The sequence below is a fragment of the Asparagus officinalis genome, chromosome 1, assembly GCF_001876935.1.
Source record: "Asparagus officinalis chromosome 1, Aspof.V1, whole genome shotgun sequence".
In the NCBI taxonomy this organism is placed as follows: Eukaryota; Viridiplantae; Streptophyta; class Magnoliopsida; order Asparagales; family Asparagaceae; genus Asparagus; species Asparagus officinalis.
The window spans coordinates 123231139-123258696 of NC_033794.1; the positions used below are offsets into that span (position 1 = coordinate 123231139).

At 39.3% G+C, this 27558-nt stretch overlaps 1 protein-coding gene across 2 annotated transcripts; it reads right to left on the bottom strand.

Annotated features, from left to right (window-relative positions):
* LOC109835471 (mitochondrial carrier protein MTM1-like) lies at nt 1-27288 on the bottom strand. 2 transcript variants are annotated; one of them, XM_020403730.1, is made up of 9 exons: nt 27045-27288; nt 25482-25571; nt 9363-9491; nt 9162-9221; nt 7574-7744; nt 1460-1559; nt 634-725; nt 344-493; nt 1-111 (listed from the first exon to the last, which is right to left on the bottom strand). In XM_020403730.1, the coding sequence occupies exons 1-9, from the start codon at nt 27156-27158 to the stop codon at nt 16-18; spliced, it is 1002 nt and encodes a 333-aa protein (XP_020259319.1). In that variant the 5' UTR covers nt 27159-27288; the 3' UTR covers nt 1-15. The 2 variants fall into 2 exon arrangements, with proteins under 2 accessions (XP_020259319.1, XP_020259823.1); XM_020404234.1 differs by having other exon boundaries at nt 9363-9415; nt 27045-27287.

Sequence of the window (27558 nt, forward strand, 5' to 3'; positions counted from 1 at the left end):
TTAAAAATGAACGGATTAATGAAACTTTCTCGTATGAGTAGAATATACAGACCTCCACACCTCAATCAGTGTTTTTCTCGTGGTCATGCCTAAAGCTCTTCCTGGATCCTTCTGTTATCAATATGAAAATCTCATTAATCACAAAAAAGAGCGCAGAACATACAGAAAGGGGAATATAATTTTCTACTTTCTAAGTCAAGATGAAGGATATGATGGCTTGAAACCCGGTGGTGCCGCTGACACAAATTTGTATGTAGAAAGAAAACAAATGATCCACATATGTGAAATTACGAGGAAGGCTAGCCTTGGTAGAACTTCTCATAACAAAACTAAAGGAACTGACCTCAATCTGTCTTCGAGTTTTCACAACATCAAGGGGACAAGTTGCAGCAGCAGCAAGGCTACCAGCAACAAAACCAGCGGAGAAATTCGCTGCAAGAACACAAGCTGCACTGCTTTCCTCACCAATCATCTGAAGTAACCTCCTTCGAATCTGTAGCATAGCAACTACCACAATTACTAAACCATATGCAATCTCAGACCAGAAATTCGTTTCATCGTGAATCTTAGAATGGATTGAAGTAATGGAATCCACAAAATAAAGCATAATGGAGGAAGACAGGAATCGCGTACCGGCTCAAGAGTCGACCAGCAAATAGCAGAAAAAGGGACATCACGAGCTAATTGTGCTCCCACGCCCGTCCATAGTAAACGGTAACCTTGCACTGCTTAAATCATTCAACAAAGTTTAATGACAACGTAGGGACAACGAAGGTGTTGGTACGGGTTTTAAACAGACCTGACCCGCTCAAATGACTGGCCAGTCTGAGTATTCGGGTTGGACCTGAATATCAACCCGAAGTGGGGCCAGGCTAACCCTATTACAGGTCAGGGTTTGTTGCCTCTATTTCCCCAGAAAATATATACAGGGGTTCATGAAGAGGTGCAGAAAAAGCAAATACCGTATCCTCCAAAAGTTCTTGTTTAGGGCTAGTCGTGACTTGTGGGTGATAAGCTGGGCTTTCGCGCTTTTTACGAAGTGACTATTCTCTGACCGTTGATCAAGACAATCAACAAGGTAAGGCTAGCACTGATTTACAATCTACTATTAAGGTATAATCATCTAGTCATTTATAAATTTTAGCAAGCATATCAGGACTGTTTTTCTTCCAATGTATGATCTATGCTTTATTGTTAGATAGCTCTATTGGATTACTTGTCCTAGTGATACATCACCATAAATCTACAGAAAATATTCACAGGAAAACAAGTTAAACTGTATGCATTAATTTGCACAATCCATGTATAATGGATACACTTTACCCTGCCTATTGGCAAAAGAAATGGTATTAGTAATAGATTGGAAAGGAGATTTGATTATCTCTCCCTCGTCAACAAATAGTATTACCTCGAATATAAGCTTATAGCACAGACAAAGGAGAACTGAGGAAGACTATACCATTATCGAGGTACTTTGTGCTCCTAAAGGGTGATAGAATTCCAAGTAATGTTTTCCACATTCCAGGGAGCTTCACACCAGCTTGGAACTCTTTAAAAGCCTGTTTGATACAAAAAGTAACAAACTAGTACATTTTATGTGATTAATTGGTGGTATGAAAATTACCAAAGGAAACACCAACTTTAATGTAGAGATGCTTGCTCAGACAAATTCCAAAAATAAAGAAATCACTGACCTTTTTAGTTAGAAAATAACAAACGAAAACAAACAAGCAACAAAGTCTTTAACCTAAATTGTTAGGCTCGGCTACAAGAATTCTATTCTTCCATATTCTATATTGGGTCATCTCCTTTGTTAAGTAAACTAATTCATATCCTTTAAAACACTACCCAACATTCTGATCCTTAAAACATTGTTAGTCTTATAATTATCCTATAGAATTTTCTCTTCAATCTCGTAAATACCCAATGACCACACAATCCTCTAAAGAGAATCCTCCATTTGAACCATCGTGATTTGATATGACGAACAACATTATCCTCAATCTCATTAACATGACAAATAATTGATCCTAAACAACTAAAGTGATATACTTTTAGATATTTCTTGATTGTCAAGATATACAACAGGCTCCTTTCTCCTTACAGTTTTATTAGAATTATATTCCATTTGTTCTTATTTGTTCTACTAATTCTAAATCCTTCAGATATATGATCTTATCTCCACCTTTCTATTTTATAAATTATGCTACAAAGCTTTGTCAACCAATACTATATCATCAACAAATAACATGTATTATGGAATGAAGTAAACTTATGTCTACTAATATGGTCTATATCTAAAGCAAAATGGACAAGGACTTATAGATGATCCTTAATGTAAACCTATGAAAATAAGACATAACTTTGCCTCCTTATTTGTTCTCACTCTAGTTATTAATCTATCATACATATCTTTAACTTTGTCTCCTTATTCGTTCTCACTCTAGTTATTACTCTATCGTATGTATCTTTTATTACATTAGCAAACATACTAGATAATGTTTATTCCTAAAACTCACTCTCCATTGTATCCCAAGGCACTATATCATAAGCTTTTTTCTATATCAACAAAAACCATATAAAGATTCTTTCTCTTCTCTGTATACCTCCATCAAACATCTTAATATATAAATAGGTTTCATAATTGACCTTCTAGGCATAAAACCAAATTGGTTCTTAATGGACATATCTTCTTTCTCAGCTCTTGCTTAATTACACTCTTCCAAAGTTTTATAACATGAATCTTAAGTTCAATACCATAATAGTTTGGACAAGTTTGTGTATCTCTTTCATTCTTGTAAATCTGTACCAAAGTGTTCATTGTCCACTCATTAGACATGTTTTAGTCTCAATAAACTTGTTCAATATATTAGTAACCATCCTAACCATGTACCTCCGATTCTTTTTAAATTACAACAGAAATATCATTCAGTACTGCGGCTCTTCTACTTCTCATTTTCTTTAAAGCATCTTTAGTCTCATTGATCGTAATTTTTGACAATATGTATAGTTTCTATCATGCACTATATGGTCATATTCTCTCTACCATTCTCCTACTTGATTATCATCAAACAATATATATAAGTAATTTCATCTATCTTTAATTTTCTCGCTGGTTAATAGAACTCTTAGATATTCACTCTTGATACATACAACATTACACAAGTCTGTACTCATTCTTTCTCTCATCTTAGCAAATCTTATATGTGTGTGTATACATATATCTTTTTTTTTTGTCCTTAGATGCTAACTTCTTAAATAAAGTATCATAAGCCTTGTATTTAGAGTGTTTGGAGGGGCTTATTTTTAGAAGCTTTTAAGCTGCATTAGTTCTTTCTTGGTGGCTTTCGACTTTTATGGAAAAATATTATACAAAACTTCGGGTAGAAGAGTAATTTGTTTGGTCAAACCTAGTCTGTTTATGTGAGCATAGAAGCTAGTTTTTCAAAAGCTGGGGTATACCAGCTTTCTAAAATAGGCATTATAAACTAACTTATTCGATATTTTACCAAACAAGTAAATATAAAAATGCTAACCTAAAAGCTAGTTTGACAAAAAAAGCTCCCCCAAACACCCATTAATCTCAATAGTATCTTTTTTCGCCTCTTTTTCTTTGGTAGTTTATATTTTTCAAAATTTCCTTAATACCACACTTTTGTCAATCCTTATATAATGTTTTCTTCACTATAATCACTTTTTGATCTTCTTCATCCCATCATTACGCCATGCCTAGATTCTCCAAGAATTTCTTACCTACCATCTTAATGCAAGGAGACATACTATTCCGCATAATATTAGTCTCATCATCTATATTCCACGTATCTACATGTTAACTTGTGTTGTGTGGTTAAACTCTCACACACACACTCTCTCTCCCCCCTCCCTCCCTCCCTCCCTCGCCGTACAATTTTACCCTGTACAATTTTACAATCGCTGCATGTTAACTTATCTATCCTTTTAGTAAGAAAAGTCCGACTACTCAGAAATCCATTTTTAAATATTATTAAGTGCCCATACCTCTCTTTAGAAGTATGCATTTACTATTATAAAATCATATGACATTGTAAAATCTAAAATCATCTCTATTGTATTCTTCTTTTCTCCATATCCAAAACCTATACATATACTCTCATATTCATTATTATTTTTACCAACATGCTTACAAATATCTCCTATATATACTCTCCTCAGTACTAACAATATTAAGTACAATTATGCCTAATATAATTTTTAATAGTATTATTTTATCTCCAAATTGTTTACATCTATAACATTATCTTTTTATTATGTTATCTACAAGTATCCCATCTTGTTTCTACGCTTCTTTTTTCTTGTATACGAAGTATGTACCCGATATTTTCAATTTCCCCATAGTTTTCACCTACCCATTTAATCTCTTGCAGACACTATATTAATTTTTCTTCTAATCGTGATATCTATTGATTTCATCATCTTTCCTGTAAGTGTAATTGTATTCCAAGTAAAGCCTCTCACTCCTTTCTCTCCCATGACTTTCTAGTTTATGCCTAATAGGCTAATACTATTTGGTATCTTGTTAGAGAATAGTAGTTTCTTAAAACACCTTTGCTTATTTGTTCCTACACTAGGGTGGCATCAATGTAACACATAGGAATGCCCTAGTAAAGCATCCTCGCCTACCTATCATTGCTAAAGTAGTATCGATTAAATTCGTCACAGTGGGGATGCCCCCAATGAATATTCTCAGATCTGACTATGTTCACATTGGTTGTCAGCTATGTAACACAACCTACGTTACATGGACTCGGGTACGAGTATCCGATACGGGTGCGGATCCGAGTATCCGATACGAAATTTCTGAAAATTTGGGATACGGGGACACCGTCTTAAATTTCGACACGGGTACGGGGATACGGCAATAAAAAATATTAAAATTTCATAAAAAAATTCGTACCCGTATACACTTTTAAAATTTCATAAACTATATGAAGAAGTGACGGTACAACTAATTTATTTTTTAAAATTATTAGGTGTATGTATGATGTATATAAAATGTTCTTGGGTGATCAAGTGAAAATAAGAATATCAATTTAAAAAATAATAATTTAATTTATTTAATGAAGTAAAACTAATTAAATTTCATTCCTCTAACCCGTATACACTTTTAATTGCTTCAAATATCTATTGTAAATCCAAGAATTTCAAAAATTATACATCTGTAACAACTTAAGCCTAAATTTACAGAAAAACAAAGTTTAATCAACAACTCAACATGTGAAAAGCTTTGTAACTTTTCAACTTCCATTTTTAACTCTTCAATCTTCATTACCTGCAAGCAAAAGAAATCGTGTTAGACAACTGTTATGGAAATTAATTGCTCCAACCACGTCATTATTACTCAGCCTATAGTCAAATTCACGGATTCACCCCCTCACCGATAGTCACATTCACGTTCGTATTCATCCCCTCACATTCGCACCTCATATTAGGGGGGGAAAGGAAAAAGAAAAGGGGAAAGCAACGGTGACGGCGAAATTATCAACGGCGACGGCGAAATTAAGCCATTGCACTCGTCTCGACCTCGCGTGCAAAAGCCCCATCACCACTACAAACAATTTCGAAGATCATCTGAAGCAATTTCCAGATCTAGTGTTTACTATTCAAACCCTAGATCTCAAAATATTTTAATGGTTGTTCGTCTGTGCAATTGATCTGCCAATTCGACGTTTTTTGGTATGTAATTTCATCTTTTATTTCTCTATTTCTTTGGGTTTTCGATTCACACACCTCGTCGTATCCGAGAGCCGACCACCGTATCCGACCCGTATTTCATACCCGGATTGGTGTCGGGTCGGATCGACACCGATACGGTGGTCAAACCGCCGTGTCCGAGTAACATAGAACACAACCTTCCTCCCTTATCTTGGCTTGAGATAGGTAGTACTGACAGTAAAACTTTTAGTTAGAAAATACAATGAAAAAACTGGTGAACAACAAACGAGAACAAAGAATAATTGCCCAAGAGTACTAGATATGGGATCATAAATACATCTTTGAGAATCAATGCTAATAGAAACACCACATCGACAAAAAAGAACATGAGCTTTTTCGAGAAAACAGTGAAGAGCTTCAAGGTAAAAGAGAACCCATACAACTTAAGTTATATAACACTTGTTGCTAAGACAATATAAGGAAATTTTAATTTACGAACAAAAGTATGATTATCATTGCTCTCTCCAAATCCTAGTTGTAATGACTCTCTACCTCCTACAAGACTGAGAAGATAAGCTAGTTCAAAATCATAAATGCAGGGTAAAGCAATATTCTCATAGAGCAACAAGCATGCTCTAATTAAGGTTTAAATTGGTGACTCAGTATCTTTTACTCCATACAACAGTTCATACAAATTAGAACTTGCAACACCAATCACTTGGGTGCAGAAGCTTGGTTGGCTCAAAACTTGAGTCACAAATGTTTAAAAGATTTGAACTGTAGTTCATTTGGAAATGTGATTCAACAAAAGAGTCATGCTTTTGGCACTATACTTGATCAGAAGCCTCTCAACAAAGATGAGCCAGAGTGCAATTCTCTCTATAAAATTGGAGCAGATCTAAAGTCAGGAGGAGATTATGTGGTTGCAAAGGTCAAAGGCCCACTCGATCAAAGAGCAGAACTTCAATACCAATTACTCCCACAAACTCTTTTTATAAGAGATTTCACATGCACAAAGAAGCAAACTTATGAAGGCATACCGATAGAGAATATCTTTTTGAAAGTTAAGGGGATATCATTCAATCGCATACTGATATTACAGAAGCAATCATCCATTAATATCATGCTCTTATTGGATCAGCAGCAGCTCTTATATAAGCAATCATGCAGACAATCTTCTTTTTTTAAAATTAAATAATCATATATAAGAGAAATCAAACACTTCAACACTACTACTCAACACAGCATATGTTATATCAGAGAGGAAAGAACTGTGCTCTAAAAGATCAGCAAGACAAACGAGAAGGGGATTTGGTTTTAGTATCCTTAAACCAACAATGAGGAAATAAAGAAAAGCAAGAGAAATTATGGGTATGTGTGTCTATGAGAGACAGAGGAGAGTTGAGGAGCATCTTTTGAGGAGCATCTTGTTAAGTGTTTTGGATGCAGACATGGTAAAAGAGAGGAGAGAGAAAAGGCTACAACTATGAAAGAGCTGTATTGTAAAGTTTTTCAGATGAAGAAATGAAGAGGAGAGAGGTGAAAGCAACAGAAAATTAAGGGCAAAAGTACCCCTTCTCCAACAAACACACATGAGACCAGGGGTAAACATGAAAGACAGAATCCATGGCTAAATAAAGTTATCGTGAACTTTTTTAATGATGAAATTGACCTCAGTATATTGTGGAAGCTGGTCTACTCTGATACCATATCAAAGAATAACTTCACCAAAGAGAAAACTGTTCAATAATAAACTAATAATACATATCAAACTAACATTAATCTTCAGTTATATATGCAATTAATTGCCGATTGAAGAGTACCTGCTACTATCTTCGCACGTAGACTATATAAATTGAAAATGAAAACATGAGAAGGTTACCTGCATTCGTGTTCTTGCCAGCTCAATTGGAGAACAAGCTACACAAGCTAAAGAACGTGCAACTGACCCTGCAACTAGGGGAGTATAAGGTGTCAAAGTAGGAGAATGCTGGGATGTAAATTCCTCAATCCAGTCGTGAAATATGTCATAACAAGGTAAGTATATTCCTACCTGTTCAACAAAATGAAGTGAACTTAAGAAAAGAAAAGGCAGGCAGAAAACTCCACTTCAACAACGTTAACAAGACAAATCCAGATCCATGGGTATGACCTTATTCGTATTGCTGTTATAACAAACCAACCATGAAACAAACAGAAACAATCAAGCTACACAACTTGTGGTGGAAACAGCTCATCAAATTAGAAAGATTACTCATTCGTTCTATGACCCTTGGCATTATCAAGGGATCATTTATGCACATGGCAATTGCACTCAACTTTATTTACGCACATATGATTTCAATCCTTTATCCTGGAAATGTTCTGTTAACATGTTCTTAATGGAACCCTGGGGTCTTTATCCAACACCCTTGATACTCTTGCTGTATGAATACATTGAAAAATATCTAATCAAGAGCATAAGAAGGAACAAGAAAAAATTCTTAGAGGCGGTAATTTATGTATCTTAAACAAGAAGCTTGAATCTTAGTAAAAGCAGTTTTCAAACATATTTTAAACTAACTCTTCAGCCCAAGGACATGTTATCCTCTTATAACTACATAACTAGAACCTACTGTGATAGTTGGCATGAAACCAGTTGATCAGCTGCACTTTTCAAGTTCAACTCAACAACAAAGGACCACAGTAGCTTCCAACACATATAGAAGGGTCTAGACTAGAGGGAAAGCACATTTATGGAATGATGATCAATCTAGCACAAAAAAATATACAGATCTATAGACATAAATTTGTTTGTATAAATATGCATCTCATAAAGGCTACACTATATCATATTGATGCATAGCCGTTTCCATAAATGGGATAAAGGCTTTGTATACTGTTGTTCTATCATAATGATGCATGCTTAACAATTCTTGTACAAAAGAAATTTTAGAGAATAATTAATTCAATAACATCCTAGTACTTTACGGGGAAAAAGAGAGATTCTTCAGTAAATTCTCCAGGGAACTGCCTTCCCATAAAATAACAATAGAGCAATAAGCCCCAACCCTAAATCATACATTTATGGCTTTTTAGAGCTCAGGACTTCTGTATATGTTTCAAATAAAATTAGTTCATGATAATGACCCAAAAAAGTCTGTTTGAAATTTATGGATTTTTACATTGAGAATATTGCCTCAGTTATCTATTGTATGAATATGCATAGGATTTATAGCATTAATTTTCAAGGTTATTCATTCACCAAAAGCAGAAGATGAAGAACCCACAACTGTACATATTAAATAGAGATAGGATGTCCGTGCATCCCAGGCTGAACAAGGTATACTGTATAGTTTGCCTGTATCTCTGACTCTCCCTTGATGTAGTGTATTACTTTCATAACGAGCAATTACAACCATAGAAAAAATAAGACTAAAAAATATATAGAAATAGGAAAAGAAACGTAACCCGAATCGCTAGGAACTTACAGTTGGTACAGCTAATACTAGACTCGCATTTGTGCCTCTCCATAACCTAGAAAACCCTTCCTGTAAAATATCTTCATTATATTCATAAAACCAATTCAGATATAATGCTAATGAATAGACAATAAGAAGAAACGTAACAATGACCCTTAACTGTCTGAATTTCTTTTAAATGGTAAAATTAGCAAAATAAAAGACTATTACCTGTCTAACAACTTTGTACATGACATCCAAGGTTCCTTTGTACCGAAAACAATCTGGAGAACAAAACGATTCAGTGGAAATGGTTCCACCACGAGTGCATGATGGGGAACATCTGAGATTTGAGAACATCTGAACAGCATATTTGTAACAACATTAAAAGCTAATATCCTAACACATTTACGAGTTTTCCAAAAATATTCATGTCATAATACTGAGTATTTCATGTCACATAGTAATACCTGATAAAAACAGTTTTGGTCTTCCAATTCAGAAGAAAGCATAAATATATAATAGGAACCTAGAATCAAGGTTATCGATAGCGGATAGTGTCGCGTAGCGGTGAGGCATCGCTAAGGCTATTTGGGGCTATTGCGGCAAAATAGCGGCAAAAAGCGCAAAATCAAATAGCGGTCTAATTTAGATATGTGTAAATACTAAAAAAAGATTAAAGAAAAATCTAGAAAATCTAAAAGTGCATATTTCTAATTTAGATATGTGTAAATACTAAAAAAAGATTAAAGAAAAATCTAGAAAATCTAAAAGTGCATATTTGATGATTTAAAAAAGATTAAAGAAAAATCTAGAAAATCTAAAAGTGCATATTTGATGATTTAAAGAGATCCTAAACATGACATAGACATGTAATCGTAACATAATGCCAAAGACGACTGGAGGAGAAGTCAAAGAGTCGTCGTCTTCGAGAAGATGAGTTGAGCGGTGAGAGGACTGCCTAGGAGGAGCTCATGGTGAAGGAGGTGAGAGGAAGTGCTGAGTTAGGTGTCAGAGGCTATAAGAGGTGGTGGGAGCACACTGAAAATCGCGGGAGGCGGTGGAATGCAGTGGTTAAAGGTTGGGTTTAATTTTAAAAAAATAAACCCTAAACCGCTTTTAAATAGCAGTCAAAAAGCGGATTTTGTACGCAATCTCCCGCTATTTACGTTAGGGCGTGCTATTGGTTGTTTTTGCGAACGGAAAGCGCATATTCCGTAATATGCCACCGCTATTGGGTGATGGCGTAGCGGGAAGGGACCGCTAATATTACGGAGCTATTTACCGCTATTTATAACAGTGCCTAGGATCAAAGTCAACTTATATGTTTTTCTTTTTTTGTTAATTATTCAAATTGAATAGAGAACCATGCGAATGGTTTGGCTGATGGTTCCTAATAACACTTAAATCAACTACCGTTTTCCTTTCACTCCCAGACTTCCTTCATCTTTTTGTGCCACTTAATTTAAGGCTTATAGGTCTATAACATCGGTGATTAATACAGAGAACATAATGCTGAATATGTCATTTCAGTGTCAAAATGCAAGTTTAGACAACACAACACAACACGGTGCATAAATTAGAAACTGCACCAGCTAACTTACAGCGATATGTGTTGACAATAAGACTATTTTATTCTATGACGCATTATCATGGTTTCTAATTACATATATTAACTACAACCTTTGCATATTTTTTTATTTTCTTTATCTTGGAACTAACAACCTTGTATTAGATATTACTTGTTAGATATTATCACAAGAAAAACCATCTGCGATTGGTGAACCAAAGAGTTCATAAGAAGACTAACGGCCTAGACCCTCTCAGACTCGGACAATGTTCTTGTCCTCTCCACCTCAAACAACACCCCCTCCCCCACCCCCCACCCCTCACCCTAAAAAAAGAGTAGATGAAAAAGAAAGAAAAAGAAAATCACCATAACCCCCAAATGATACAAGTGTATCTTCTCTGCCTCGGGAGCTTAGCGATCCACATGATAACTTGAGGATAGTTGATTCTCATGGTAGCTTGAGAATAGAAACGCGGGTCAGTACAACTGGCGAAACGCAGATTGGAAAAAACTTCTTATCGGTTGACTAATGATGACTTGCGTCGGTCGACCGATGATGATCCCGGAGTTCGGGATGAGTTTCTGCTCGGTCGACTGATAAGAGGATCGGTCGACCGATGATGATCCCGGAGTTCGGGATGAGTTTCTGCTCGGTCGACTGATAAGAGGATCGGTCGACCGATAAGAACTCTGAGTTGTGGAAGACTTTCTGCTCGGTCGACTGCTAAGAGGAACAGTCGACCGATAAAGTCATGCACATTGTGCACGTTTGCGATCAGTCGATCGACGGATTAGATCGGTCGACCAATAATTAGGCCGGTTGACAGTTGGTTTTCTTAATCTGTTTTGATTTAGGGTTTGATACACATAGGAGGCGTTTGAGAGGTGTTTGAAGGAGGGAGAGAATAGAGAGATTGTTTTTTATTCTAGAGAGATTGTAAGGAAAGAGGGATTTGTAATCTATTGTTCTTCATAATCTAGAAAATATATTTTCCTTCACCATATTGAATTATTCTGGTGTTTTGCTATTTTCTTCACAAAGATATCTTTGATAATTCCGCGATCAAAGGTGCTCGTACGATGACTCGTATTAAGTTGGTATCAGAGCAATCAGATCATCTGAAGGGTGTATCCTGTGTATGGTCCTTATTCGATCGCAATATAAGAAGCTAAGCGAGATTCTTGTTTCTTTAAAAGAAATCCAGAAATCAAGAAAGAAGATGGAAGAAAACGACCATTCATCAAGACTTGATGCGGTAGAGAAACAGATCGAGACAATCAGTTCGACTCTCACGAAGCTCGTCGATCTCATCCACGGAGGCGACAAGAAGGTTGAACCTACGGCGGAGCCAAAGATGCAACTTACAGAATCCAATGGAAATATTGATGATGCAGATTCCGACGAGGTCGAAACCGTCAAGATTGTTCCACATCAAGGAGGAAAGGGGTCTTATCAGAACCTGAAGATTGATTTCATAGTGGAGATTCTTGTTTATGATGAGAGTGTCGACGTTGAGAGGCTTGACGATTGAATCGAGCGTATGAAGACCTACTTCACTCTTTATGGCTATTCGTCTACGGAGAAGATCGTTTTTGCGACACTGAAGCTTTTCGGGCACGCACTAACGTGGAAATCCTACTACAAGCAGGAGAAAAAATGTGTCGTGAAGAAGGTTCAAGGATCTGCTTCGGAAGTAGTTTTACCCGGTGGGATTTCTTGAAGAGTGTTGGTACAAGTAGTACGACTTACGATAAAGATTCAATCAAACCGTTTAAGAATACACTACGAAATTTTAGTAACAGGTTATGGTCCCAAATATTGCAATAAAGGAGTACTCTGTTTTTACGAAATATATGGCGGGTTTGAATAAATATATCCGGAAGGAGATGAAGCTATTCACGGTTGAATAGATTGCGAATGCTAGTGTGAATGCTATTGTCATTAAAGATAAGCAGAAGAAGAGCAATGAGACGAAGGGAGATGTCAAGCAGGCTGGAGGCAAATCTAGTGGCTCCTAAACCTAAGGAGGACAAAAGGAAGGGTGATCCAGGAAAAACAGGACTGACTTGTAGTCATGCAAGCAGACAGGACATGTCACTGATCGGTGCTGGGAGAAGTATCATCATCTCAAGCCGAAGGGGTTAAAGGAGGGAAAAAAGACATATATGATAGCACAAGATCCAAAAGAAGTTCCAGGGATGACGAAACCTAACAGCAGTCTCAACCTTATGACAGGATAACAGATCGCGAGGCAGGACGAAGATCTTAGAGAGTAACTCTTTGTTCTTAAGTTGCAAGTGAAGACCAGTTTGATAGATACCATAGTTGATACAGACAGTCAAAAGAATTTAATATCCGAGACCTTAGTTCAGAAGCTGGGTCTGAAGACGGTCAGGCATCCAAAACCCTATCAATTGGAGTGGATTCAGAAGGAGGCATGACTGAGTGTAGCTAATCAATGCATTTTCAGATTTGCACTTCACGAATCGTATATTAACGAGATCATGTGCGACATAGTTCCATTAGATGATTGTCAGGTTATACTGGACAATCCTTATTTGTGGGATAGGTACGCAATCTACGACAGACGGACCCAGAAATATACGTTCACCAAAGACGACGAGCAGTTCGTATTTCGTTCGGCGTCTCTTTCGCAGGAGACAAGCTTACTGACGGTGACTCAGGCTAAGAGGCTAGTGAATGCAAGCAAAAAGTGTATCTTGCTATTCATTAAGCCTTACAAGGAGCAACTGAGTAGAGATGTTTGACTACCTTGAGCCACCAACTCCAGGAGGAAGACCTTGACCGGCTAAAAGTCAGGTATGCAGACTTGTTTTCGGAGATCGCTAGACTACCGCCAAGACAAAGTGTGGAGCATGAGATTATGTTAACAGTGAAGAGTTCTTTGCCGAATATAGGTCTTTTCATACATCTGTACAAGAGTACGAGGAGATAAAGATGCAAGTTCAGGACCTTCTGGAGAAAGGTGTGATAGTGCCGAGTAGTTCGGCTTGTGGGTCGCCAGTGTTGTTGGTGCCCAAAAAGGATAGTGACTAGCGCATGTGTGCGGATTATCAGACGCTCAGTAAGATAACGATCAAGAATCGTTACCTACTACCGCGGATCGATGATCTTATGGACCAATTAGAGGGAACGAGGTTCTTCATAAAATTGGATCTTAAGTCTGGTTACCATCAGGTGAGGATTCGGGAGAATGACACTTGGAAGACAGTGTTCAAAACCAAACAAGACTTGTTCGAGTGGTTGGTGATGTCGTTCAGGTTGTGCAACGCTCTGATGATCTTTATGATGCTGATGAATGATTTGCTGCGACCTTTTATAGAGGATTTTGTATAGTTTATCTTGATGATATCTTGGTGTACAGCAAGGCATGGGAGGAACATCTTGTTCATATCGAGAAGGTGTTTGAATACTACGAGACGGTCAGCTGAAGCTCAATAGAAAAAAATACGAGTTTGGGAGGGACAAATTGGTGTATCTCGGCTTTATCGTGGGGAAGGGCCAACGGAGGATAGATCTAAGCAAAGTTACGGTTATCACGAGATGGCCAACACCTAGGACAGTAACGAAAGTGAGAAGCTCAATGGGGGCTTGTCAGTATTTGCGCAAGTTTATTCAACATTTTTTTTACTTATGCAGCTCCCTTACATGGACTTACTAAGAAAAAAGTTCAGTTCGAGTGGGGTCGGACTCATGATGAGGTTTTTTAGTTACTGAAAAGGAAGATCTCTGAGGCATCAGTTTTGACGTTGCCTAATTTGCAGAGGACCTTCGAAATAGAGACTGATGCTTCTAGCTATGCTATAGACGTCGTGTTGACGCAGAATGAAAAACCGGTGGAGTATCATTCTGAGATGTTTACGGATGCTATTTAGAACTATTCAACTTACGATAAGGAGTTTTATGCGCTCTACCAGGCGATCAAGCATTAGAGGTTGTACCTGTTGGGTAAGGAGGTGATTGTGCACTCGGATCACAAACCGTTGGAGTATCTACATGCCCAGACGAAGCTACAACAGGCACGACACATGAAGTGGATGTCCTATTTGATGGCGTTCAACATCATCATTAGGTACAAAAAGAGGACGACTAACAATCTGGCCGATATGCTATCTCGACCGTAAGTTAGATATTTGTTGGTGGCGACTCGTATTCAATCCTTGGTTACTTTGGAGTATGTACAGATGTACACATCTAGCAGAGACTTTAACAGTGTGTTCGAGCAGGTGAAAGCAGATCGGAAGGGGGAGTATAGGCTCGGAGCAGATGGTTTGTTGTATCGTGGGACATCGTTTTGAATTTCGGAGGATGACGATCGGTTGCAGTGGATTAGAGAGGCACATACATCACGTATGCAATGGCATTTTGGGATCAAAAAGATGCTTCTCAATCTTTGACGCTGTCTTTTGACCAAAGATGTTAGAGGATGTTACCAAGTATGTTGAATGGTGTAAACTATGTTGCATATCAAAACCTTCTAACAGAAAGCGAGGATTATATCTACCATTGACAGTACCTTTTAGACCATGGGAGAGTATCTCTATTTATTTCCTAAGAGTGTTGCTAACGACTAAGCACGGACATGGTTACTCGTTCGTTGTGTTGGACAGGTTCAACAAGATGGTAATCTTGATTCCTTGCAAGAAGACAGTGACGAGAGCGGGTGCAGCGCAGTTATTCTTCGAGCATGTATAGAAGCACTTTGATTTGCCGAGTTCGATTATTTCGGATTGGGATAGCAGGTTTCTTAGGCATTTTTGGGATTCTTTGTAGGGTTTGATGGATACTAGATTGAAAAAAAAGCACGGTCTTTCATCCACAGACAGATGGGCAGACAGAAGTAGTCAACCGGACTATGATTCACATGTTGCGGAGGTATAATTTCAGATATCCCAAGACTTGGGATGAGAGCTTATCATATCTTCAGTTTGTTTTCAACAGGGCTATTCACGGATCTTCGAAAAAGTCACCGTTTGAGACTCGTTACGGGTTCTTACCTCCAAGTCCCTTCGATCTAGTATTCTCTAGTGATGTTACGGCCGACGGCAAAGAAGGGAACGAAAGACAGAAGACTCAGTGATTTCTGGAGAAGATTGCGCAGATTCACGCCACAATTGAAGCACAGTTGAGGAAGTCACAAGTGAAGTACAAGTCAAAACATGATCAACATCGAGTTCCTTGCAACTTTAACAAATGTGATATGGTATGACTGAAGTTAGGTAAAGAGCGGCTAAAGAGAGAAGGAAAGAAGTTAAAACCTTTACGATATGGTCCGTTTCGGATTCTTGATCAGATCGGTGACAACGTCTTCAAGCTAGATTTGTCACCTTACTTAGACATGTATTCGATGATCAATGTTGAGTACTTGAAGTTGTTCGAGCCTCCATTGCTGGACGATGAGGGTGACGACAAAGTGATTGTTTGTTGGAAATTTGCAATAAAAAGACAATGAAAGAAAAATTTAACTTGTATTCCTCTCAAAATCAATTACAATTTGGATTCCGATTACAAAAGAGAGGAGAATGAATTTGATTCTCCCCTTTGTTTAATTCTGGGTTCTTCACGGTGGCGATGAGATGTCTCCCTCGAATGCTCGCGTCGAGTTTGCTTCTCGTTGACGATCCGCACGTCTTGATTCACTGGAACGTGGTCTTTTCCTCACGATTTGACGCTGTGGAGAACTTGCGTAGCAAGTTTGAAAATAACTCTTAACGAGTTGATAACTCTGAACGAGTTTTAGAAGAACTTGCAGAGCAAGTTTTGAACTCTGATCGAGTTGATAACTCTGAACGAGTTTGAACTCTTGAAAAAGAGTTGATTTGAACCGAAAGTTGGTTATAAGCCAAGGGAATGCTCTTGTGGTCGATTGTTGCTAAGGATGAACGTCGATCTCCCCCTTGCTGCCAAGCCAAAGTTCTCCTCTTTGCTGCCCAAAAAAGAAGGATCCAATAGCCCAGAGCCAAAGCCCCGAACTCAGTTGAGTTTCTGATATTTATAGGGGGTTACGGGTGGTAACTGCCCCCTTAATTTGCTCCTCAATGGGCTGAGTGGGGGTGTAACCGCCCCCCTCTTAAACAGCTCCCTCAATCGAGAGGAAAACGGTTTTGAAACCGTTCTGTTAGTGCTTTGAACGAGTCAAAACGCTGAAAACAGCGTTCTGGGCCCGAACTGTGCGTTTCTGGACCTAAAACGCAGAGTTAGGCCTGAAAACGCACAGTTGGACCTGTTTAAAGGCTGAAAACGCACAGTTGGTGCTGTTTTAGAGATGAACTCTGCGTTTTAGGCTGAAAACGCAGAGTTGGGCCTGTTTAAAGGCTGAAAACGCACAGTTGGTGCTGTTTTAGAGATAAACTCTGCGTTTTGATGTTGAAAACGCAGAGTTAAGCCTGTTTTAGGCTGAAAACACACAGTTCGTGCTGTTTTAGAGATTAACTCTGCTTTTGATGTTGAAAACGCAGAGTTAAGCCTGTTTCAGGCTGAAAAACGCACAGTTCGTGCTGTTTTAGAGATTAACTCTGCGTTTTGATGTTGAAAACGCAGAGTTAAGCCTGTTTTAGGCTGAAAACGCACAGTTCGTGCTGTTTTAGAGATCAACTCTGCGTTTTGAGGTTATAACGCTGGTTCGACCTGTGCGCTTTGACTCTGTAATGCAGAGGCGAACCTTAGGCGGGCTTGGCGAGCTTCAGGCTAAGTCCAATGTTCTGACGAAGTCCAGTCTTACAGACGGACTTCAGAGCATAACTTGCTACGAAGAACAGGTCATAACTTTCAAACCGTACGTCGGAATTGGACGAATTATATATGAAAATCGGCTATCTCGACGAGACAGGGCCATCCGAACCTAGCCGAAGGCTTCGGTTCGCTTCCTCCGTTTCGCCAAATTCCTTACGGTTTGAGAGATATCTGCATTCTAATATGAAGAGACCGTCAATTTGTAGTCTCTTTTGCTAGAGCTTTGCACAGATCGTCCTCTTGTAAACTTCGTCTTGGCTCCTTAAAAATATGAGAGTCAGAACCCCCTCTAAAGTTTTCGAAAGTTCGCGGTTGACTGGGATGAATTTTCGGAATACTTTGGATCTCAACTCTGATCTTGGAGCTGTTGATTCCTTGTCACAAAGGAGTTGTTCTCTGCACTCGCTTCGAAGGCAGCTTGGTTGAAGGGATTTTCCATGCAGGACCTGTATGAAGGTATGCGTCATAATCCTGCTTCTGGAATGTGGGAGTGGACCCTGCATTTTGAACTTGAGATGCGGGTTTCACCATTATATGTTGAATTTGGAACACATGGGTGACCTCGACGTTTGATTTTTGCATCGCGGGTCTGATCTCAACGTTTTACTTAAGACATGGAAGTGGCTTCCGTGCATTTTTGACTAAGTCTTTGAGACTTGTCTTTGGCGGATCTGTTTTAAGTCTCAACTCACATCCATTAAGCTGATGGGCCTGCAAACGTGCGTAGGATTTTTGGCAAACCCTCAGCCATCAACGGATTTGATAAGCCTTTACCGACTACCGTTTGAGTCGGGCTAGCATGTAGATTATCTAAGTCCGTTCCACATGTAACGTTGTGCTAAGAGAATGAACTCTCTTAGTCTTGATGCTATGATTTTGAATACATAGACTTTGTCATTTTGTGATTTTGAATACATAGACTTTATCATTTTGACGGGAAAAGACTAACCGACAACGCGTGTTAGGCGTAGACTTATTTCTATTTAGGGATCGAAATAAAGTCCCCCATGCGTGTGAGGCATGGATTTTCATGTCCTTTTCATGGTAAAAAACTAATCGGCAACGTGTGTTAGACATTGACTTATCCCTACTTAGGATTCAGAATAAAATTCCCCATGCGTGTAAGGCATGGATTTTGGCGTTATTAATAACGATCTGCTACGATATTGAATACGTAGGCTTTGCTATTATTACGGGAATAGGCTACCCGGCAACATGTGTTAGACATTGACTTATCCTTACTTAGGATTCAGGATAAAATTCCTCATGCGTGTAAGGCATGGATTTTAGCGTTATTAATAACGACCTGCTACGATATTGAATACGTAGGCTTTGCTATTATTACGGGAATAGGCTACCCGACAACATGTGTTAGAACTTGACTTATCCTTACTTAGGATTCAGGATAAAATTCTCCATACGTGCGAGGCATGGATTTTGGCGTTATTAATAACGACCTGCTACGATATTGAATACGTAGGCTTTGCTATTATTACGGGAATAGGCTACCCGACAACATGTGTTAGATGCAGACTTATCTCAAATTAGGGATCGAGATAAAGTCCCCCAGGCATGAATCCTGGTGTCTTTTTCACGGCGAAAGATTAACCAGCAACGCGTGTTAGGCGTAGGCTTATCTCTAATTAGGGATCGAGATAAAGTCCCCCATGCGTGAAGGCATGGATTTTTGGTGTCATTTCTTCCTGTGTAGCTTGAAACACCGAAAGAATTAACAAGTTCATTGGGGGGTTAACTGTTAGAGGTGTGATATTAACCTAACAGTATTTTATGGACTTATCGCTCTGTTGAAGAGAGTCGATAAGTTGATTTGGTCGTCAGAGGTGTGGTGTTAACTTGACGAGTTTGTGGACCTATCGCTCCATTGAAGAGAGTCGATAAGCGGATTTTGTCAGAGGTGTAGTGTTAACGTGACAAGAAAGATATTGCTATGGAAGCAATTTTGAGAACTTATCGCTCAATTGGAGAGAGTCGATAAGTTGATTTGGTCGTCAGAGGTGTGGTGTTAACTTGACGAGTTTGTGGACCTATCGCTCCATTGAAGAGAGTCGATAAGCGGATTTTGTCAGAGGTGGAGCAACTTTGAGGACTTATCATCCTATTGACGAGGATTGATAAGTGGGTTTTGTCAGAGGTGTATTGTTAACGTGACAAAAATTTATGTTGCGATTGGAGCAACTTTGGGGACTTACCATCCTATTGACAAGGATTAATAAGTGGGTTTTGTCAGAGGTGTATTGTTAACGTGACAAGAATTTGTGTTGTGATTTGAGCAACTTTGGGGACTTATCATCCTATTGACGAGGATTAATAAGTGAGTTTTGTCAGAGGTGTATTATTAACGTGACAAATTGAGAGTGATGCAAATTGAATGCATACTCTGTGGGGATGATGATCGTCAGAAGTGTAATGTTAACTTGACGATGTGAAAGATTCGTTACTCTTAATCCAATGGATTCCAAGTAACCAACCCTCAGTCTTGATTAAGGCTTAGCAGGGGAAGAAAAAGAGGTAGACAAGGCACATCACCTAGTGTGGCATTATCCATGAAGTCGGAATAGAGGCACATCACCTGGTAGGTCATTATCTAATGAGTTTGACTATCAGAGGTAACTGTTAACGTGATAGTTGTTGGACCCGCCATCCTACTGAAGAGGATTGACTTCAGTGGCCGTAGTATCTTCCCCTTCTGGGCTTGGTCTGATTGCTCGGGCTGATCCTGCCTACTTTGTTCTTCAGCTTTGATCCTGGCAATGATTTTTTGAGCCTGCTCGCCTTGAGAGATTAGTTGTCTCCAAGAACGGCATTCTGCAACTCCTATTCGGGCTAGGAGGTCGGTTTGCAAGTTGTGTCGACAGGTTTGTACTAGGGTAGACTGTGTCATACCTGTCGGACAACGCAGAGCCATACTTCGAAACCTTTTGACGAAGGCTTTGACGGACTCCCTCTTCTTCTGCTTAGTAGCGAGAAGGGTATGGATGGAGACTTCTATATCCTCTTCAAAGAATCTTGACAGGAAGAATCTCTCTAGATTCGCCCACTTTTGGATACAACCCGCAGGCAGTTTTCTGAACCATTCAAAGGCAATTCCCTTGAGGGTGCCAATGAACAATCGAGCCAGTATGGCATCGTTTGATATTACATTTCCAGTCTGTGACTTGAAATGATAAATATGTTGGTTCGGTGATCCCGCGCCGTCAAAAGTTTGTAACGTCGGGACCTCAAATTTTGGAGGATAAGGGGCATCTTGGAGCTCGCTTCTGTTAGCAATGGCTTTAAGGCGGGCTTCCAATTCTTCCATTTTGGCAGACTGAAGATTCTGCTCGTTCTCAGTCTCTCTTCCTTCATCAGAGGAAGATTCCAGGTTGTGGGCTTCTTGGTCAGAAGCTGTATCATCAACCACTTTTCCCTTCCTTTCCCTTCCTTTTGCTTGTGTGAGGTCGGGATGAAGACGCTTTTCCTCTCCAGGAAAATTCTTGCCTAAGCGGCGGATCTGTCTTCTGAGATTTGGCCTTGTCTGCGATGATTTGAGTCAACATAGCCATGAGTTCATTGATGGCCTCCTACTGAGATTTGAGCATGGCCTCCTGTTCATCAAGTCTCTTTGAAAGGTCTTCAGAATGTTCTGCCATGTGGGCGAAGCTCTCATGTCCAACGAAATAGCTTGATGATTGGGACTCCGCAATGGCTGAGTGTTCGTCATCGGAATTAGTTCCTCTGGCTAAACTTCGATAGTTGATAGGAGGAATGGCTCATGTTCGAGTCCGAGTACGTTGGTAGATTCCTTCAAACTCATTAGTGATTTCTCTGACGCTTGGAGAATGATCTGTCTGTGACTCGTCAGAACTAAAGGTTGATGATCTCCCTCTACCAACCATGTTAGAAGTGACTCCAATATATTCATCCGCTAAAGTCTTCTTCCTGTAAGGATGTCGTCGATTATTGAGCAAAACGACATTCGTCGGTATCGACAGCAATTCCCGCAAGTCAGAGACTTGGGATGAACCTCTCACGGAGCGTGAGGGTAAAGATGGAACCCCCTGTCCATTAAAGGATGGGACTGGTTCTTGGTAAACATGAATTTTAAATCCATGTTGATCATTTTGAACACGACGAATCACATCGTGTTCCAAAGAAGGAACATGAGGGTCGTGTTTAGCTTGATTAACGCAAGACCAAAGTCTGCGTTTTGCTAGTAAAACGCAATCCTGCGACCTGCGTTCGGATTCTGAAACGCACTCCTGAGAGTTGCGTTCAATTTGTGAAACGCACTCCTGAGAGTTGCGTTTTGGTTCTGGGACGCACTCTTGAGAGTTGCGTTCAGCCAGATCAACGCAGGTTTGATATCTGCGTTTAAATGATAGAACGCACTCCTGAGAGTTGCGTTTGAGTTCTGAAACGCACTCCTGTTGCGTTTAGCTTGGCTTATGCAGAGCTCATGTTGAGGCTCGCAAACGCGGAGTTCGCGTTGATTGGAAGATTGGCTTTTTTGGCGTTGTGCCGAAATCGAGTCTTCTCCTTTAGAGAGGGGACTGTATGAACAGTGCGACCCCCATGGGAGATAGTCTTTAAATGAGTTAGCTACAACTGGAGCTTTAGTCTCCTCAGAAACTTTGTGGATCTTGCGCATAGCCTTGGGGCTAAGGGATCCAGAGGAGATGGCCTCCTCGTACTTGGCTTGATCAAACTCGATAATCAGAGTTTCAATGGTCGTTCCAGTGAGATGAACATCGGATTGCACCACCACTTCTTCGTCAGAGAAGCTCATCCCCAGCGGAGTCGCCATCGTTTGTTTGTTGGAAATTTGCAGTAAAAAGACAATGAAAGAAAAATTTAACTTGTATTCCTCTCAAAATCAATTACAATTTGGATTCCGATTACAAAAGAGAGGAGAATGAATTTGATTCTCCCCTTTGTTTAATTCTGGGTTCTTCACGGTGGCGATGAGATGCCTCCCTCGAATGCTCGCGTCGAGTTTGCTTCTCGTTGACGATCCGCACGGCTTGATTCACTGGAACGTGATTTTCTCCTCACGATTTGACGCTGTGGAGAACTTGCGTGGCAAGTTTGAAAATAACTCTTAACGAGTTGATAACTCTGAACGAGTTTTAGAAGAACTTGCAGAGCAAGTTTTGAACTCTGATCGAGTTGATAACTCTGAACGAGTTTGAACTCTTGAAAAAGAGTTGATTTGAACCGAAAGTTCGGTTAATGCTCCTGTGGTCGATCGTTGCTGAGGATGAACGTCGATCTCCCCCTTGCTACCAAGCCAAAGATCTCCTCTTTGCTGCCCAAAAAAGAAGGATCCAATAGCCCAGAGCCAAAGCCCCGAATTCAGTTGAGTTTCTGATATTTATAGGGGGTTACGGGTGGTAACTGCCCCCTTAATTTGCTCCTCAATGGGCTGAGTGGGGGTGTAACCGCCCCCCTCTTAAACAGCTCCCTCAATCGTGGGGAAAACGGTTTTGAAACCGATCTGTTAGTGCTTTGAACGAGTCAAAACGCTGAAAACAGCGTTCTGGACCCGAACTATGCGTTTCTGGACCTGAAACGCAGAGTTAGGCCTGAAAACGCACAGTTGGGCCTGTTTAAAGGCTGAAAACGCACAGTTGGTGCTGTTTTAGAGATTAACTCTGCGTTTTAGGCTGAAAACGCAGAGTTTGGCCTGTTTAAAGGCTGAAAACGCACGGTTGGTGCTGTTTTAGAGATTAACTCTGCGTTTTGATGTTGAAAACGCAGAGTTAAGCCTGTTTTAGGCTGAAAACACACAGTTCGTGCTGTTTTAGAGATTAACTCTGCGTTTTGATGTTGAAAACGCAGAGTTAAGCCTGTTTCAGGCTGAAAAACGCACAGTTCGTGCTGTTTTAGAGATCAACTCTGCGTTTTGAGGTTATAACGCTGGTTCGACCTGTGCGCTTTGACTTTGTAATGCAGAGGCGAACCTTAAGCGGGCTTGGCGAGCTTCAGGCTAAGTCCAATGTTCTGATGAAGTCCAGTCTTGCAGACGGACTTCAGAGCATAACTTGCTACGAAGAACAGGTCATAACTTTCAAACCGTAAGTCGGAATTAGACGAATTATATATGAAAATCGGCTATCTCGACGAGACGGGGCCATCCGAACCAGGCCGAAGGCTTCGGTTCGCTTCCTCTGTTTCGCCAAATTCCTTACGGTTTGAGAGATATCTGCATTCTAATATGAAGAGACCGTCAATTTGTAGTCTCTTTTGCTGAAGCGTTGCAAAGATCGTCACCTTGTAACCTTCGTCTTGGCTCTTTGAAAATATGAGAGTCGTCAGATTGTAACTCCCGATGTTGATTATGAATGCTGTTGAATTAGAGCTTTCATCAGTTATCGTGAAGATCGTCAGATTGTAGCCTTCTACGTGAAAGTCCTCAAATTGTAGCCTTCTGGAAATCGTCAGATTGTAACTTCCATCATCGGTGTTTTGATGGGGGATCATCTATCTATTGTGATTTTTAGACAGCCTACAGTGATCTTACCGCATGTTGAAGACTTGTGATTTGATAGAGAAAAACCACTAAAAGAGGATTGTATATTGGAGCGGAAGGTGACTACGACTAGACGAGGGACGAAGGAATCATTTCTAGTTGGACGTCAAAGTCAGGTTCCTAGCAAAGCCAAGTGGTTCAACAAAGAAGGAGGAGCTTGAGAGTTTCCTCAGTTAAAGTTCTAACTTGAATGAGACTTCATGTTCCTAAAGGGGGAAGTCATGATATAGGTGACTCTTCTCTGCCTCGGGAGCTTAGCGATCCTCATGGGAGTTTGATAATAGATGATTCTTAAGGTAGTTTGAGAATAGAAACACGGGTCAGTACAACTGGCAAAACGCAGATTGGAAAACACAGAAAAAACTTTTTAACGATCGACTGATGACTTGCGTCGATCGGCCGATGATGATCCCGGAGTTCGGGATGAGTTTATCGGTCGATCGATAAAAGGATCGGTCGACCAATAAAACCCTGAGTTATGGAAGACTTTCTGCTCGGTTGACTGCTAAGAGGAACAGTCGACCGATAAAGTCGTGCACGTTGTGCACATTTGCGATCAATCGACCGATGGGTTAGATTGGTCGACCGATAATTGGGCTGGTTGACAGTTGGTTTTCCTAATCTGTTTTGATTTAGGGTTTCATATAAATAGAAGGCGTTTGAGAGGTGTTTTGAAGGAGAGAGAGAGAGAATAGAGAGATTGTTCTTTATTCTAGAGAGATTGTGAGGAAAGAGAGATTTATAATTTATTGTTCTTCATAATCTAGAGAAAGTATTTTCATTCGCCATATTGAATTGTTCTGCTGTTTTACTATTTTCTTCACAAAGACATCTTTGATAATTCCACGATCAAAGGTGCTCGCACAGCAACTTGTATCACCAAAGCTCAGAAAATAAAAAGCCAAAAATAAAATAAAAATAAACAACATGGTATTTCCCTGATTCACAAGCACTATGATTAGGTACCGCGTCAGCAATATGTCTAAGAATGTTCACCGGAGAGTGGGTAGGTTTTGTTCTGTTGTCAACCAATCTATTTGTATGGGTGTGTTTTCATGCGTGTAAGCATGTCAGGATGCTCCTTTGGGGCAGGGGCTTTCAGCAGATTCGAAGAGAGCTGCTTTAGCTCTAACAAGTTAAATGGTTTATAAATAACCGTTGGGAAATCAAGCTCACAACCAAATTGAAGGCAAGGAGATGGAATGCTGCCCTCATCACTCCCTCTTTAAGAACATAGGGTGGACCGGAATTTGAAATTAATTAAAAGTTCCTAACTTCCTAAAAAACTGACTTGCAACTATAAGAGAAGAGGTACCAATATTGGAGTAAGCATACAGTTTCTTAATTCATTAACTTGATCAGACATGGATAATTTGTCTCCGTTACATTCATAAGGAAAAATTGAATGTTCTTTCTCAGTTCAGCCGAATGTTTAAAGTTCTCTAGAAATATTCTTCCAAAGTACAAAAGAGGAAATAAAAGGCAGCTACAACATACTGTTCTATCACCATTGGGTGTAGTATGCCCTCGAAGATTATTATCAGAAGGGTGATACGGGACTCCAGCTGCCTGTGCTTGCAATCTTGTCTGTAATGGGTAAAACATCATCACATACACACAGAGTAAATATATCAATATTTGAAGATTATTAGATAAACGAAGTCTAGTAAATCAAAGTGAAGAAAATCTAGCAATACTTGGTGCTTTAAAATGAAATTGCTCTTTTAATTACCCAAAGAAACACCTCAAGCATCATGATTTTATGTTAAACTGAAAATCAGGTCTACCACGACTTCTAAGGTGCATAAAGAGTAAACCTTATGATCACCAAACTGATGATGGATTCAAAATTTTTAGAAGATCAGAAGTTAATCAGTCTGTGCACATAAACATGAATATAGCTATTGATACAAAAAAAATTGTAAGGTATAAATGGGATGAAGAATTTACTTCTATATTATCAAAAATTCTTAGTCCGGTTGGAAGTAGGAACAAACAAGCAACAAAGATAGGTAAAGGGAAGGACATGGTCATCGTCATCATTATTAAAAAAGGATCAAGAAAAGACCATTGCATAAAGGTGGATCCGCCATTGCTCCCCAAGGACTTTTACACATGAACAGAAATAACAATATACATACAATCTACTCGGTTAATTGTGACTTCTATATAGCAAAAAAAAAAAAAAAAAAAAAAAAAAACTACTGCAAAAATAATGTAATGGATTGATAAAATTATTGGTAGTGTACCTATTGAGCAGCTTGCTGATTGAACAATTCAATCACTGACGAGTTTCACATCAAAGAAGTTAAGACAGAGAAAACTAAACAAAGTATGTTATGTGACAAGAATCAGAGGAACAGAGTTGAGAGTTCTTAAGGAATAGATTCCTCCCTTATTCTCTCTACAGCATGTTTGAACTTGAATTTTTTTGGGAGTTCGATTTACAGGGGTCTGAGATATTATTTGACATTATTTTTGTTTTCTATATATCCATTTCTCATTGGATTCTTTGTACATTCACCCATGGCTGGCATCAATCTCAATGGAACCAAGTAGTTCTCACTTAAGTTGCAGGTGATGTCTTTGCTAGCCACTGACCATGATTGGAATTGCAAGAAAATGAAACGTCCCATGAAAATTTGGTCCAAAAGAAAGTGCTCGTCTTAAAAACTAGGCTAATTGGCACAAAAATGAAGGGTTATAAATAAATTCAACTAGCAGGTGAGTGACATATGAGAATTTCGAGGGAACATTCTCACGTTGTAATAACAAAAGTATTAAGGTATTCAAATGCCGGAAAAAATGAGGGAGGGTATATAAGTGCAAAATAGGGGAAGCTATAAGGAATCTGAAGAGCTATTTAGCCTTTAAAATTGGAGATAAATGCACAGTTAGGCTTCTCACAGAACAAATATTCTTATAAATGGGTCAAATTTACAAGCAAATTATTCACAAGAGACACAAGACACGCAGATATTCCTACAAATTTAACCTCAACCTAACAAATTTATTATTTCTTACAAAAAATTAAAGGTAAAAACAGCAGAAATCAAGTACCTTAGCAACATCAAGGGGATTGACTATGATTGCTGAGAGGACGGCGGCGCCTGCAGCGGAGAGGGCGCGCTCTCCGATACCCATTTTGGTATCAGACGATGAAGAAGCCGACATCAAAATTTCTTTGTTCTAAATAAAAATTCCTTTGAATTATGAAGATTCTATTGATCCCTGTACTTAAAAAAATTTAACGAGAATTAGATTTTTTTCTCTTTTATATATATATTTTTTCATTTTATTGAGAGAGAGAGAGAGGGCGTATGGCGGTGGTGCCCGACGAGGAAGCGTAGTAACATTGAGGTGCTACTTGGGCCGGATTGACGACCCGTTAACCCGTAAACAATCTCGTACAGCCTGCTCTCGGCCAGATTTGGGCCGAAAGTGTAACCAATTGGAGGCTCACCAAAATAGCCAGCTGTCCTCGTCAAAAGCTTTTTTTTTTTCTCACTTTCTTTCTCTATGTGCACTATGGGGGTGTTTGTTTGCATGCAAGTGAAAGATGAAAGTGAGAAAA